The sequence below is a fragment of the Columba livia genome, chromosome 1 (assembly GCF_036013475.1).
Source record: "Columba livia isolate bColLiv1 breed racing homer chromosome 1, bColLiv1.pat.W.v2, whole genome shotgun sequence".
NCBI classification, from domain to species: domain Eukaryota; kingdom Metazoa; phylum Chordata; class Aves; order Columbiformes; family Columbidae; genus Columba; species Columba livia.
In genome coordinates, this window is record NC_088602.1 from 183,136,928 (window position 1) to 183,152,009 (window position 15,082).

At 37.5% G+C, this 15,082-nt stretch overlaps 1 protein-coding gene across 1 annotated transcript in view; it reads left to right on the forward strand.

Moving 5' to 3' along the window:
• Positions 1-12,639, forward strand: part of ZNF277 (zinc finger protein 277) — a 56,094-nt gene extending 43,455 nt beyond the window's left edge. The window contains exons 7-12 of the mRNA XM_065048731.1: positions 2,162-2,294; positions 8,614-8,681; positions 9,898-9,994; positions 10,513-10,555; positions 11,066-11,240; positions 12,214-12,639. Of these exons, the coding sequence (XP_064904803.1) occupies positions 2,162-2,294; positions 8,614-8,681; positions 9,898-9,994; positions 10,513-10,555; positions 11,066-11,240; positions 12,214-12,406 (709 nt within the window). The 3' untranslated portion in view covers positions 12,407-12,639. The remainder of the gene's footprint in view (positions 1-2,161; positions 2,295-8,613; positions 8,682-9,897; positions 9,995-10,512; positions 10,556-11,065; positions 11,241-12,213) is intronic.
• The last annotated feature ends 2,443 nt before the right edge of the window (positions 12,640-15,082 follow it).

Here is a 15,082-nt window from a genome sequence, read left to right on the forward strand (position 1 = left end):
TGTTATCATTGGTGTTGCCTAATGCACTCAGTTACCTTGCTGACTGATAAATTGCAGCTTTACTATTAATATTTATTAGTAGGAGCTACTAATAGTTTATATGGAGGTTTCTCAAAGCCATTCTTCTCTGTAGTTAATACACATGCTGAAATTGCTTCCAAAGCAGTGAAAGGCCACTCCTGCTACTGCTGAGAATAGACTTGATAGCTATGCTGGTAGAATGTTACCTGACAATATTATTAAGAAGAGGAAAATCTTGTTTCAGGAAAACAGCATGACTACATTGTGTATGCTGAGGAAAAGCATTGCATACTCTTCCTGGGAAGGCCTTTCCCAAGCAGAGCAAACACTTTGCTCTTGGCAGGTGGAGGAAAGCAGATATTGAAATACATAGACACATTCTGCCATCGAACCTGTGATTCACCAACAAGGCAATATTTAGATTTGGAGGCTGCAAGGAGAACTCCAAACGTCTTTAACAGTAGGCTTAAGTGTTACAACAGTTCTTGGAAGGCAAAAAGATACTGAAAATCCTGAATTGCTGCTCCACACATGGGAATCCAGATGCACCTTTACAGAAGGAGGATGAGGGTTTTCAGGGTGTAGGTACAGACCTTCTAGGCCAAATATTAGTGGGTTTTGTGGGGGCAAATGCTTGAGTAAGAAAATAATTTTCTTCTGCGACATCTGTATCTTAAAACCTGGGGAAATCACAGAAGGGCCTGAACCAGACACTTAAAATTCCTTCTGACCATACAATGAAACATGCTTTCATCTGTGAGTAAAGAAAAATAAAGCTGATCATTTGAATTCACAGCCACCACATTTTTTTAAATATCTGTGGGGTTTGTGTCTTAAAGTGCTGTCATTTTTGCCTCCTATCAATTTGTTTTTCCTGCTAGCCAGCATTTCCAATGCAAAGATATAATGCCACAGTTAGAAAGTTTTTATTTCATGAGAAATTATTTTCTAGGGTTTTCCCCATCCTCCTGCAGGGTTAATTTTTCAAACAGCCCAAGAAATTATCTCCATCTTGGTGGAATATGTAAGCCACCACTTACAAGAAAATTCTTTTAGCGCTTTGGCTAACTAGAGGCTCAAGACCTATATCCATGAAACAAGAATGTTCCTGTAAGCTCAGGGCTCTACTACGTCTCTGCCAGAAAAAAAATGACCATCATCTATTTCAGGGAGAATCGCCCATTTAGGCTGAAATGCAGATTACTGTCCACATAGTCCACTGTCTCAGCCAAGAGATTTGACTTAATGCTTTATAGGCTCAACTTTCAGGTGTCAGTTGATACAAGAGTGGAGAGAACAATTATTTTATAATACTCATAATAGAGAATTGGATACAGCGCGTATACTTCTGTTTTGTTTGAATTGCTCTGGAAGACGCACTGTGGTAAAACTCTCATTTGTGAATGAATGTTTTCACTTTCTCAAGTAATGTGTTCATATACATAGTAATTCGGGTCTATGTATGTGTATATATGTGTATACATATATGTATGTATATAGGCATATATGTTAATTAATATATACATTCACACATGACATTAATTAACATATACATTCACGTGTGTGTATTTATGAATTTATTAACTAAATTTGATTTCGCGGTATTTCAAAACCCATTGATCACCCTGGCAAAGTTTCACTTAGCCTCCCTCTTGAGTTAAAAGTATAAAACTTCCTGTTTAGCTAATTTAGATTATTTTTAAAGATACGTAGCACATACAGAGTTCAGGATTTTTCACTCTAAATTACAAATAAGCAGTTACTGATGGATTGGATGCCAGGATAAGTGCATGCTAAGTTAAGAGTTCACTTGTTGACCAATCAGCGTCCTTCCTGTGCCCTGGTTGGACAATTTTGCGTAATCAGACTTTTCTCCCACTTTGCATGTGGGGCAAACAATAAACTTTTTATCATCTATATTTTTATTTTATGTTGTTTTTATCATCTCTGTGTTTCATTGACTGTGCTGTGATCTAAGATTATCTTGTACTTTTTTTTTTCAAATAAACTTTCTTTTTCATTTAGCAGGCTCTCACATGCTTACAATTAATCTTATTGTATATATTTCCAGCTTAGCTAAGGATATTATCTTGTGCTGTTTTCATTTTAACATGTTGACCTGTTTACCTTTTTATTCTAGTTTACAGTGTTTATACTGTGAAAAAGTCTTCAGAGACAAAAACACACTGAAAGATCACATGAGAAAGAAGCAGCATCGCAGAATAAATGCCAAAAACAAAGAATATGACAAATTTTATATAATTAACTACTTGGTAAGTGTTTCTATGAATAATTAGTAAATTGACTAAAGAGATACAGACAATATCGTGTTAGAAGCGAGTAATTCCAAACCAGCAATTTTGACAAAGGTCAAAAATCGAGTGAAGGACTCTTAAGAAATATGCTCATTTATGGTATGATATTCTGGATAACTGTTAAACTAAGGAATAGTAAACATCTGTTGTTGAGAATTGATTTTGAGAGATGCAAGAATGCAGCTTGAAGAGACACTAATCATCATGTCATTAGTGCTCAGTCTCTGCTTTAATAACCAGACAGGAAAATGAGATAGAGTAATGAAGTAAATTGAAGTCTAACTTGAATGCTATTGGCTTTGAGCTTGTTTTCAACAAACCTTAAGCTGGAAGTGCTCTTCAGAGTATAAATTAAATGCAAAGGGGAGGAAAATGAAAGATACATAGATGAAAGAAAGTGTTCGTTTTTAGCCTCCGGGTAGGTGTATGTTGCTAGGTATTAAAATTTTTTTATCTCAGACCTTCGAGAGCGTGCATGTGTGTGTAACAGATTTTCACTTGCTGTCTTCAACTCATGCATATAGGAGCTGCTTCAAAAGCTGCTACATTCTGTTCCAGAAATAACTCTATTTCACCTGAGCTAGTCTTTGTACCTTCTACATGTGTTAATACCCAGCTTATAAATAAGCATCTGTTTTACCTACTCTTTCCCTTTAATTTCTCTCCCTGGATTTTACTCTAATACTGAGAACAAAAATTGTATGTTTAATGTTCTGCCAAGTCCCTTCTACCCAAGATGGAGTGAATTCCTTCTGTGATCCTGTATACTTTCAATGTTCTGAGGCCTATGTTTTCTTTTATAAATATTCAAATATCACTGCTTTAAAAATCTGACCTACGCTTGCTGCATAGTGAGGAAAAAGTTGTCACGTTCTGCAGCGTGGCTGTTCTCAGCTCCTCAACAGGACCAAACGTTCACTTCTTCCTTGCAAGTTAACAGACTTGAGTTTAACACTGTAATTGTTTTAAGTGATTTTAATAGTTTTGTTCTTCTCTGCTAGTCTTGCAGGTAATCTTATGTTTTCAGAACTTGGCATCCTCTTTAAATTGCCTTCTGTCTTCAGTTTGCATTCAGATTTGAATCTGTCCCAGCTTTGAACAGGAAATTGAGCTAGATGACTGTCCAGCAGCACAGAGAACCGTGTGATACTCCTTCAGAAATTTTTGAGATATGCAAGGAGGTCATAACATCATTACAGGCACAGTGGCTGTGTGATGATAGTAAGCAGAATGTGCCAAAATAAATATAAGAGCAAGACTAATATTCGTATACCTTGTGTATGCTGTCTGCTGAGAATGAGCTGTGGCCTGTGAGCTTCCTGAACCACATCCAAACGTTGTCTGGGTGGTGCTGCTGGCGTGGCCACAGAACATGCGAACTGTTAAACAGCATGGGTGATCACAGAGCACTGCTTACCTCAGGGCCTTGGTCCTCTTTAGTTATTGCTGATATTCTGTGCAGGATTTTGCAGAGTGACTTCTTATGCTAGCCTGAACAAATTCAGGTATTGATCATGTGGCAGCATCACTTGGAGATGCATTTTTCAGGTCCTTGTCATTACAGAGGGTGGTAAACATAGTTCAAATAAGATATGTCAAGCCACCAAAATGTTTTAAATTGGGCAGAGGGGTCTTCATGTGCGAGGTTTGTATGAGTGTGCTACCAGTGCTTCTTCTGGGACATACTTTGAATGATCACAATTCTTTGCCTGGCTCTGTGTGCTCTGCTGCAGCCGTGTTTTCTTTCCACAGATTTTCAGTTGCTTTCATTGAGTTTTAAAGACCTGTGCTTTGCATTGCTCTAAATGTAAAGGGGAATTACACAATTTCACAGACACAGACATGGATTAGGTATCTTATCTGTTTCAGAATTTACTACTGAATTCATCTTGACTTAAAGATGTAGGCATACGATTTATCTGGTTTTTGTAGGTTTTCACAAAAAAAGTTTGAATTTTGAGAATATGGCAAAGATCTTTCTATGCCAGTTTGATAATTTGTTTTCGTCATAAAGAGACTATAAAATTATGTAGGTCTCTGATGATCAACATCAATATTATTACAGTTTTATCCACCTTGCTTTTAGGATATACACCATAAAGCTTTTCTATCAGCAGCTGGATCTTAAGCTATTTAATTGGATAGTTCTTTAGTACAACCATCTTACAGACATTATTGTCCTTTTTTTATAATTTTCCGTTACATATTATCTTCAGCAAGCACTGCGTAAAATAGTCATATTAAACTGGAACTAGCAGTTGCCTTTATTCTGGCCTTTTGTACTGAGAGGATTTAATGGCTTTTTGTTCAGAAGTCTTGAGAGTGTCTGCTGAATGGCCTCATGATCTTCTGGCCAGTTCTTACTGGTGTTTTAAGCTGATGGCAGAGCTCCCATTGATTTCATTTAGAGCTGCAGCCTTGCCTTCCTTCTTCCTTTCCCTCCATTCTGCTTTTGGCCTCACTTATGTTTTTAGCACAGTTGTATGAATCAGTTTTCATAATACAAGTTACATTTTATGTCTGTGTTTTGGTAATTGCCTCCCCTTAATTTCTGATTTGGCATCACAGTGAGTAATATAAGGGCAAATTCCTTTGTAAATATTTAAGTAGTCTGAGACTTTCTATGTCTTCTGTCATGACCTACAAGCTGCTTTGATTTGTCTACCCCCATGTTATTGACATGTTCTGTTGCTCACAGGTTAGTGTTCAGGTGAGAGTATTACCAGATGATCTTTAGTAGAAGTGGAAGCTATTTTTGTCATGTGCGTGTATAATAGATTTTCTTCAAAAGCAAGTATCAAAATTTTATTCATAGATAGTCACATTGAATTAGAGTGGAAGCTTTGCAATTATAGCTTGAAAGGCAATGGGGTCACTTCCCCAGTGGATTTGGAGGTTTTTTGTCAATATTGTGTAAGCATGGAAGATGATACCAGTCCTATTTGGAAAGGCTTAAAGTATGAATTGAAAAAGACCAACTGACAGTAGAAAGTAAAGAACTGAGCAACAATGCATTCAAGATATATATGTAGATTAGCTTATGTTTTTTTTCCAAATTAAACTTCCAACCTAATTTTCTTGTTTCTGTGCCTGTGTGAGCCTGTGGTCCCATGGCTCACCTTGCACAAAGAGCCAAGTGAAAATGGAGAGGGAAGCACTTTGTGGTGCCTGCTGGAGGCCATGAGAGAACAGAGGGCAATATTAAAACTCTCTTTTTCCCAGCCCAAGGAACTGAGGTGGACCCAGACTGACAGGGTCCCTTCTGTGTTCAGCTGGCTGTTACCAGCAGCACTTCAAGTACAGAGTATCCTTTGTAGGAAGCATGTATGTTTATTTTCAAATCAGCTAATAGTGCATATCTGTAGTAATGTAACATCACTAATATGAATGCGCTTATGACTAAGCTAGATGGCTGAAAATGGTACCTGTTACTTACTAGAAAACTTGTTTCATAAAGCCTTTACTTTTCCTCAAAGAGAAAAAGATGTTTTTTCCTTATTGCCAAGCCCTATATCATTGTTATTATCTGTTGGAGGCTGGGGGAGAATGTTTTGCTGTGGGGGTTACTATTTATATTTAGCCTGTTTTAACTTACACAGCATGTATTTTGTAAAATATTAAAGATAAACCCTTCATCGTTTGGTGATAGTTCAAGACTTATTAAAGTCCTCCAAGTGGGGGAACAGTCCATATTGAAATTCATCCAATATCTATTAACTAATGTTGGGGTAAGACCATCTCTTCCGTGTGATAAAGCATCTTGGGTTCTGCAGCAACATAAAACAATTCAGATGATCTCAGTAAGGCAGGTGAGAAGGGCAAGAGGAGATTTGCAGGGGAAAGCAGCATCTGTTTGGAGTTTCTGAGCCCCATAGGCCTGGAAGACTATTTGCCTGTAGTTCGGTAACTACTCTTGTGGGAAAACTGCTTGAGATAGCAGCTGCTGTTTCTAGTTTCTCCCATTTCAGCACTTCTCAAGTTGGGATGTGTTGCCTCAGTGAAGCACACAGATCTTCTCCCTATAGAATCTTTAAAACCACACTCAAGTTGAAAAGATAAATTGTCGGTGAGGCAATTCATCTCTGTACATTTAGATTTCATTTTGGAAGAAGAAATAATCAAAAAACACACATTTGCATGCTCTCCTCACTTTTCTATAGGATCTTCCTCTCTGAGGTGCACAGCCAGTATTTTTTAAAAATACTTTTCCTTGAATATACAGCAAGGCCTGCAGGTTTTTTAATTATGCATTTTTTACTGTTTGAACTATTAACAATGTCAAGTCTATTTTTTCCTCTGTTTTTGTTAAGAATGTCTTGGGAATGTCTGGATGTGATTGCTGGGAGTTCTTGCATCTCACATGAAAGAGCAAGGGAATTTGCATACTTAACAAAGACACCCTTGGTCCCAGGTGCCCATCAAGCTGTAGAACTGAAAAAATGTTTTTAAAAAAAATGGAAGAGCTTTAAGAATGTTTCAAAGAACTCTTTCCCACCCAGTTGCTCAGCTTCAGTCTCTTGGCACTTTCTTTGCAGTGTGATGTTATCCTGGTTATCCATTCACCATGCAATTTTCCAGTGACAGAAGATCTGATTAGCTTTTGCCTTTTCCCTTTTTTTTCTCCTCTGAATTTAAATAGATGAGGGAAACACACACCTCTTGCAAGACCCTTCTCTGCCTTCTTCACAGAAAGAGCACAAAGAAAGAGCAAGCAATAACAAAGCTTGTGCATCATTTTCACATTTAATTAAAAGGTGAAGTTTAATATTGGTTGCTGTTTTGAACATAATCTTTTGTGCACATATATCTCAAGCTGGTAAGGGGAAAAACTGTGAGCATTTGTCTTCATTTTGTAGTGGTTGTGGGCCACTATCCGCTCATTAAGGTGTTAACATTAACAGCCATAGGAAACTGGTGTGCAGCTGGGAGAACATGTGGTGAGAGGTGTTAATGGCTTCATGTTATCTCACAATAACGGTGACATTAATAAGTCTCCCTTGTAACTCAGAGAGTTTACACACTGCCATGTAGCATCCCTGAATTAATTAGTGAATTTTTATTCTGTAATATATGATGGCATTATGTTTAGAGCTGTCTAGAGACATTTGTTTATCATCTACCTGATAGACAATAACAGCTTTGAAAATTCTCATTAAATTGTTAAATGATGGATATCTTTTCCTTCTTTTTCCAAACTACAAAGGCAATAATAACACTTGTTATGAAGGATGTTATTAAATGTATTTATTAGGAGGTATATTTGAAAGAAATAAATGAGGGAATGATCCTTTTATTAACTGCTTTTTTGTAATGGAGACAAGACTGTCAGCTGTGTTCTTTGTGAATCCTTCACTGCCATCAAAAGTATGAGTTCAAAAATACTATTTTCATTACTGGTTAGTTTGCTCTGGTTTATTTTTAAAGGCAGGAATAATAAGAGGAAAGAAAAACACTACCTAAAGATCACTGCTGGTATTTCAGTAGAATGCTTCAGCTTTTTATTGCCTGTTATTTATATCACAGTCATGGTGAGAGTGCTTGCAATTTTGCTGAGTGCTGCACAAATATGTTGCGATATACTTTGTGCTGAAGGTCTTTAAGATATAAATAAACAAAAAGTAAAAGGAAGAACACAACACCATGAATAGGTGTGCTTACGTTCACGTCTGAGAAGAGGATCCAGAGGAACTGGATTCCAGCTCCAAGATCTGTGCCCTGGCTCATTCTGCCTTGCTGGAGTACTCTCTAGCTCGGTTTAGACCATGTGTTTTTATTGACATAACCTTGTAGAAGGTATAAACACTGACTGGTGTAACTATGCCAGCTGAAGTCTCAGGTGTGATAGCTGCTTTGTTTAAGCAGCATATGCTGCGTGAAGAGCAAGGTAGGCACGTTGGATTGAGCAAGTGTGATGGGAACCTTGAGGCAGTGATAACATCCCACCTCGGGAACACCTTGGTAGTGTTGCAACACTCTAGTTTTACACAGAGCTTGGATCCTCTTCTTGAGAGCTCTGAGCCAAATCATCATGCAGGGTGGGAAAATGCCCCATTAGAAGACAAAACAAATTGTTATTTTAAATTGTTATTTTAAATTGTTATTTTAAATTGTTATTTTAAAAATTGTTACTAAAGGAGTGTTGCATGACTACCTTTAACTCATGGAAGTACCAAAGAGATCCAAAATAAGATGTTGAATGTGACTTCCCAGATGTTCTTTCAGTTGATATATAAAATGTGAATCAGGAAATGTTTTTTCTTTTCTTTTTTCTCCCCAGGAATTTGGAAAGTCCTGGGAGGAAGTGCAGTCAGAGGACGACCGGGAATTACTAGATAACCTAGAAGAGTAAGAGTTAGTTATATGCCCATTATAAAGACTTGCAAGACCATTATTGTTGAAAGTAGTTTACCAGGAGAATGCTGTGCATGGTTAGGACATAGTTAAAATTCATTTAAGCCAATCAAGTAATCTCCAGATTGTTCTCATCAAAGACACTTCTCCACAATGGGGACTGTAAATTTCATATTTCAACCACAAGCCTATTTTTTATTTGCCTGTAGCTCAAATAACAGCCTTTTGGGTTGGTAATGATGTAGACAAAATGTGTTGGTTTTTTTTACTTTTGTATTATAAAATGGTTGAACAGGTTTTGCTCAAATTTAAAAGTCCAGAGTAAGCATCAAAAATATCAGCACGAGAAAGAAATGTCATGAAAAAGTCTGATTAAAAAAGTAACGACTAGAGATTAAAGCAGAATTTTGAAGGAAACTTGTCAGCAGTGCTGATGGAAGGTGACATCCACCTCTCCTCCACTTTCTTCTGTGGTCCAGGCCCTCAGATTCCTGCAGAGGTGGCTTCCTTGGCCGTAGAGAATTGAATAAGCAGGAAGTAATTTGTGGCTATCAGGGCCCCCAACCTTCCTGGTTCCATCTGTGACTTGAGCTTTATTTTACTTGATTGGACCTGGTTGCAGTCATGTTTCTATCTCTCAGCAGTATTGGGGATCTCAATGGATATGTTGGTAGAGTACCCTTTGTGTGCATATCTAAATGTAGCATAAATGAGTGTCTCTTTCAGGAATAATAATATTTCATAAGTAAATGACACTTAGAGTGAACTCTACCTGGTGATTATGGCTTTGGCTGCTGTATTGAAAGATTAGAAAGGTATAAAAGAATTTTAAAAGACCTTATAAAAATAAGCACTGTATGCAATATTGATGACTTGCCAAACTGGATGGAAACTGAAGTTAAGATCCTGTTTGTTAATGCAGGCAAATTCAAGTAGGACTTACTGCCCGTCTGCACAGGAATTACCCAACAGTAACTGCTTAGTTATTCTTGAATTTGTAATTCCTTTTAGACTGTAAACCAGATTCTAGTAATGTATCCAGCTATAAATCCATACTGTCTCTTCCACCCCGTTAATGTATTCAGTTTCTCTGGATTTATTTCTAATGCTGTGAGTGCAGACTCTGAAGTGCCCTTTCACAAAATGTCTCTTTACACAAAATGTTCTCTTTTCTACTATTAAATGGATCTTTTTGACTCTTGATCATAAGAGACTGGTCTGACTGGGAAGAGCATCCTGTATGTGCAGTTTGCCTTTTCTGTGAACAACAAGCAGACACCACAGAAAAACTGTATCTTCACATGCAGGTAAGACTTGTTTTAAGTAACAGTTCTTTCATCACGTTGGAATTAAAAAGTAGGATCGTAGTATCTTTAAGATCAAATCAGCTGCTGCATTAGAGTGCCCGCTGTGGTGCAGAACTCAAGTCCTGTCTGCATCCCCAGCATCTGTTCTCTAAAATATGCAGAGGAGTCAAATTTTACATTGAGAGTGTGACTAACTATTACTTATGAGTGAACAGACTAGTACAGACAGTAAAGAGTTAGCATCTTGAATATTATAGTGGCTTGATGATTTAGTACACTTAACGGTTAGCATCTCTGTTTCAGTTTTAATAAACTACTTAATAGGAGCGTTGCAGTTTAACAGAATATGAAAGTTTCTGATTAAACAAAACTTTTGGTGGTTTCATATATTAGCGTTTGCATGTCTATATGCATATGTCTGTGTCAGTCTATGAAAAGCTGAGCTGTTTTTAACTTGGAATAGTAGAAGTAGTGGAAATAAGATATTTTTCTATTTCCTTTTTTTTTTTTTCCTCCAGAAATCACATGGATTTGACTTTCCTAAAATAAAGTCAGAGCATGGTGAGTAAGAGATGTTGTAATGGTCAGCGTTTGCCACTAGTGTGGAGAAAACCACATCATAATAATAGTGGAAAACAACTGTATCGATTTGATTTTTATTCAGACATTTAACTTTTCCATTATGGAAGCTGGTTTTGCTAGCTTACAAAAAAAAGCCAAGAACACTTTATTTTTCTGGAACTGTTGTTAGTGCCAAGGATGTGTGCTATTTTCTTTAGAACCATTGGATTCTTTTGCAGAGTAGCTTCTACAGATACCCACTCTATGTGTCCCAAATCTGGCTGCTGAAGCCCTGGAAGTATTATTATCATTATTATTATTATTATTGTTGTTGTTGTTATGCCGGTTAATACTTATTTGCATATTAGAAGGCTGTGCTTTAAGGTTTGTTTGGCCAGTGTTTGCTTTCTGCTGTAGGGTGAAAGGAAGCAAGGTGTTTGCAATTTTTACATTAAAAGAAGGGCTAGTTCCCGTGTTTCCAAAGTGCTTGTTTGCTCCTATCTCTGCCAGGTCTGAACTTTTATCAGCAAGTAAAGCTAGTGAACTTCATCAGAAGAGAAATCCATCATTGTCGTTGTTACAACTGCCAAGAAAAATTTCAGTCTAAAGGAGTGTTGATAAGCCATATGGAAGAGACCAAACACATTACATTCCTGCCAGCCAGGTCTACATGGGATCAACCACAGTAAGGGCAAACATGTTTCTTCTAGCATTTGTACTGTTACTTCATAACATCTGTAAAACAGTAAGTTGAAAGTTCTGATTTTTGCCAGTGCAACAGTGCCCTGAGCTCCCCAGCTCTACTAGCCCAGATAAAATAATAAGTGCTCTTAAAACTACTCAGAATTAGAAATCTCTGTACTGTCGGAAGCTAAAATGAACATGGGATACTGCTTTTCCAGTTGCATCCAGGATGCATGGTCCCCGTAAGCTGTGTCCGCACTGTCAGGTCGGTACATGGTGACAGACATACCTGGTGCGCTCAGACCACTTCCCCTCCTGGTGGAACCAAGGTTGAGTCTGCACCGAAGTGACATCGTGAATGTCCCTCTTCTAGGCCTGACGTCTTCCAGCTGTTGGCTCTCTACACAGATTCCTGCCTGGAATGGGCTTCTGGCACATATTTCATTGCTAGTAAAGATACTGCTGTCGACATACAGTTCTAAAACAAAACCCCTTCTTTTGCATGTATAATGTAGCTATATGCATAATGTCTACCTAACATTTAGGCATCAAAACAAGTTGGTTGCTTATCCTTAGTTTTCTCCATAACAAATAGTATAACATAACACTGTTTCAGACTGTAAGAAGGCTGAATAGGTCTGGGGATGGTGCCATAGGTGGTAAAGCACAAAGATTGTTCCAACACGAACACCTCGGTTCAGCAGTTGTGAGACAAATCTGGATCTGTGGCCTCAGTTGTGACAACAGACAGATGAAGATATAGGAGGAAGGACTTTTCTGTTGCCAAATCTTCTAAATGACTCTTCTAAGATGTACATGCCAGTTGATATTTTTGGGTGTGCTGTTTACTGTCATTCCAGACAGCCAGACTTTTCTAATTTTTCCTTTTTTAAAATTCTAATCTCATAAAATATGCTCTGCCTCTTTCAAACAAAGTAGGTGACTATCTAGTAATTATGCCTTCTTGCTTTCAGGTATTATTTTCCTACCTATGAAAATGATACACTCCTGTGTACACTGTCAGACAGTGAAGATCTGATAACTGAGGATAAAAGTGAAGATGTCCCTGTTGTAAGCGAAGATATATCCAATCTAAAAGCCCTCAAACAAAGCAGTGTTTTAAACCAGCTCCTGTGTGAAGAGAACAAGAGTCAGGAGAAATTTTGACCTTGAATTACAGTTGCTGGCCTTCGAGTGTTTCTTCTACAAGACAAAAAAACAAACAAAAAACAACCAACAAACAAAAACCAAACCAACACCAAACATTCACTAATATTGGAATACAATGTGATTCATAGGTGTTATCACTGGGCAAATACTATATGAAAGTGTAAACTTCTTTTGTTTATCTTCCTTTAAACTCTAGCTTTATTTTAAAATTAAATGCTGGATTTTCTGCAGTTTGTCCTTTAATTTCTTTTCTGAATAAATCAGAATCTGAGTTCTATTTTAAGGCCATCCTGTGAAAGGCACAAACCATTGAGATAATATGTCTTGATATATGAGTCAATGAGTGAATCTTCTATGTGTTATTGCCGTTACAGATCATATGGAAAAGAGCCTGAATTTAATTCTTGGTCTGTTACATAAAGCAAATTTTGCTATTTTTAACTTTAGACCCTCTGTATATCTCTATTTTTCATCATCAGTATATAAGATATATGGTGCCTGTTCTGAAAAGTGACTCAGAAACATCAGTAAAGCTCTGTCTGGCCCCTGGGTATCTGACTGCATGGAAAGCTGCCAATCCAAAGCCTAAAAAAGCATAGGAACAATTGCAATCTTGATTGCATCAAAGATCCAAAGAATTTGAAGTAGACCTCTTGTATGGTCATGAACTGAGATGCAAAAGAAATTATTTAGCAGACTGCAGACACATAAATCCAAATTAAATCCTCAAATCTCAACTCAGATGTCCATTAAAGTTACCATTTTTCCTTTGACACTGAACTTTAAAGTTCCCAAAATAACAGGCCTTCAGCATGTCCAGAAAGCACCTCAGTGTTGATACGGCAAAGCAGCTCAGAGCAGAGGTCCTGCTAGGGTTATCCTCTGAAATCTTAAGAAGAAATTCCAGAGTTCGCGTTTGGCTTTCCATAATATGTACAACTGCTTTTAAAACTGGCAGCACATTCTTTTTTCTTCTTTAGGTTGGTGTTAGAGCACTTGCTCAAAGTATGGGAGTCTCGTTTCAGTGGCCTTCCCTGCCTGAGAAGATTCAAAGCCATAGCTTTGCCTATGCACAGACCTCTTTACCTGAAAGAGATTGCTGTCAATAAGAGTTGTTGTTTGTCATTATACAGTGATTGAGATCTCGACAGCAGTCCCTGGGAGCAGGGGCTAAAGTTCAAATCTTCACTCGTGTTCTCCTAACCTTCCATATCCAGCCTAATCCACCCTGCAATATATTTGTATCTGTTTATTTTAATTTGCATTGAATTTGCTTTCTCCTGACATCATTACCCAGCACCCACTAGCACGTCTCTTTGCTTCCCCTTTCTTATTTTCTCTTGGGCCCAAGTGCTCTGGAGATAAGTTCAAACAACAGGATGCTGAAAATGCACTGAGGAAGATAGATCAGGCAGTTAAGTGCACAGTAAAATGGAGACAGAAGCAATATCTGACTCTGTCCAGAGGAAATGGGGTGGAAGTGGTTCAGCAGGTGCCAAGAGTACAGACGAGGGGGTAGTTGTAGTCATATGTCTGTGTTGCCTTTGATTAAACTGGTGCAAAAATTTAGGAGGAACAGCCCAAGTATTTTTGAACTAGAACATCTGATCATCTTCAATAAGCTATAGTCTGTACTTCTTGAATTTGTAAATTTATTGATTTCATACAGTAATTGCAATGGCTGTTGCTGGGGTTTCATTCCTCTTATGTAATTTTCTTCCTAAGCAGTTATTTTCTTCCTAAATTAGAAATTTATTTCAGTCTTTTCAGTCAGATTCTTAGCTGAGGTGGGAGTACGAATTGATGGGGTTTACATTAATGATAAGTGTCTTGAGCAATGGAACAAATCAGCAAGAAAACTATGGCTAAATCAGCAGCACATGAACATGTTTTATGGCAAGCCCATCTCAGAGGGGCACATTAAGGGAAAGATAAAATTTTATTGATACATCATAAAGTTAAATTATAAAACATTTCCTAATCATGAGGAATGTGATGCTGAGTGAGTCACATCCCTAGAAAATGAAAAAATAATGTTAATATCAGCAATATGGAATGACTGCTGTTCCTGGTTCTAACAAAAATTTGAAGTAACCTTTTATCAGTGTAGGATTAAGAGAATATCTTAAGAGAAATTGTATAAATGATGTGGATTGGCTGTCTTTTTTCAGTAATTTATCAGCAGTGTATAACTGTTCACTGAAAATACAAGGAATGAGAGGAGTCAGATTGGGGTTGACCTTGTTACTTCAAATATGAACAGCAAGCAACAAAGTAGGTCTAAAGTCTCTGTATGTTCACAGAGAGAGCTGGGTACGTTTTCTACAGTGAAAACTGAGCATCTTCATTTAGTACAATGATGCTTCTAACTGATAGTTTGCTGGAGCATACTGTATTTCTTCATATAATGGCCACAATTTTCCCCAATTATTCTTGTTCTTTATCTAAAGCAAAGTCAAAATCAGCATCTTTTAAAGGTGAAGTTGTCTTTTGTCATGAGTAGGGGACACAGTCATGACCATGTACACTGTGTAGACTCAGCTATTATATGGGCAAATATGGTCTTCTAATAAAAGAGCATTTCTGGAAGCATTACAACAAAAATAGTGTTGCCATAAGTCATAGAATAGACAAAGTTGGGGTGGACAAATGCTCTTGAGAGAGTCAGATCAT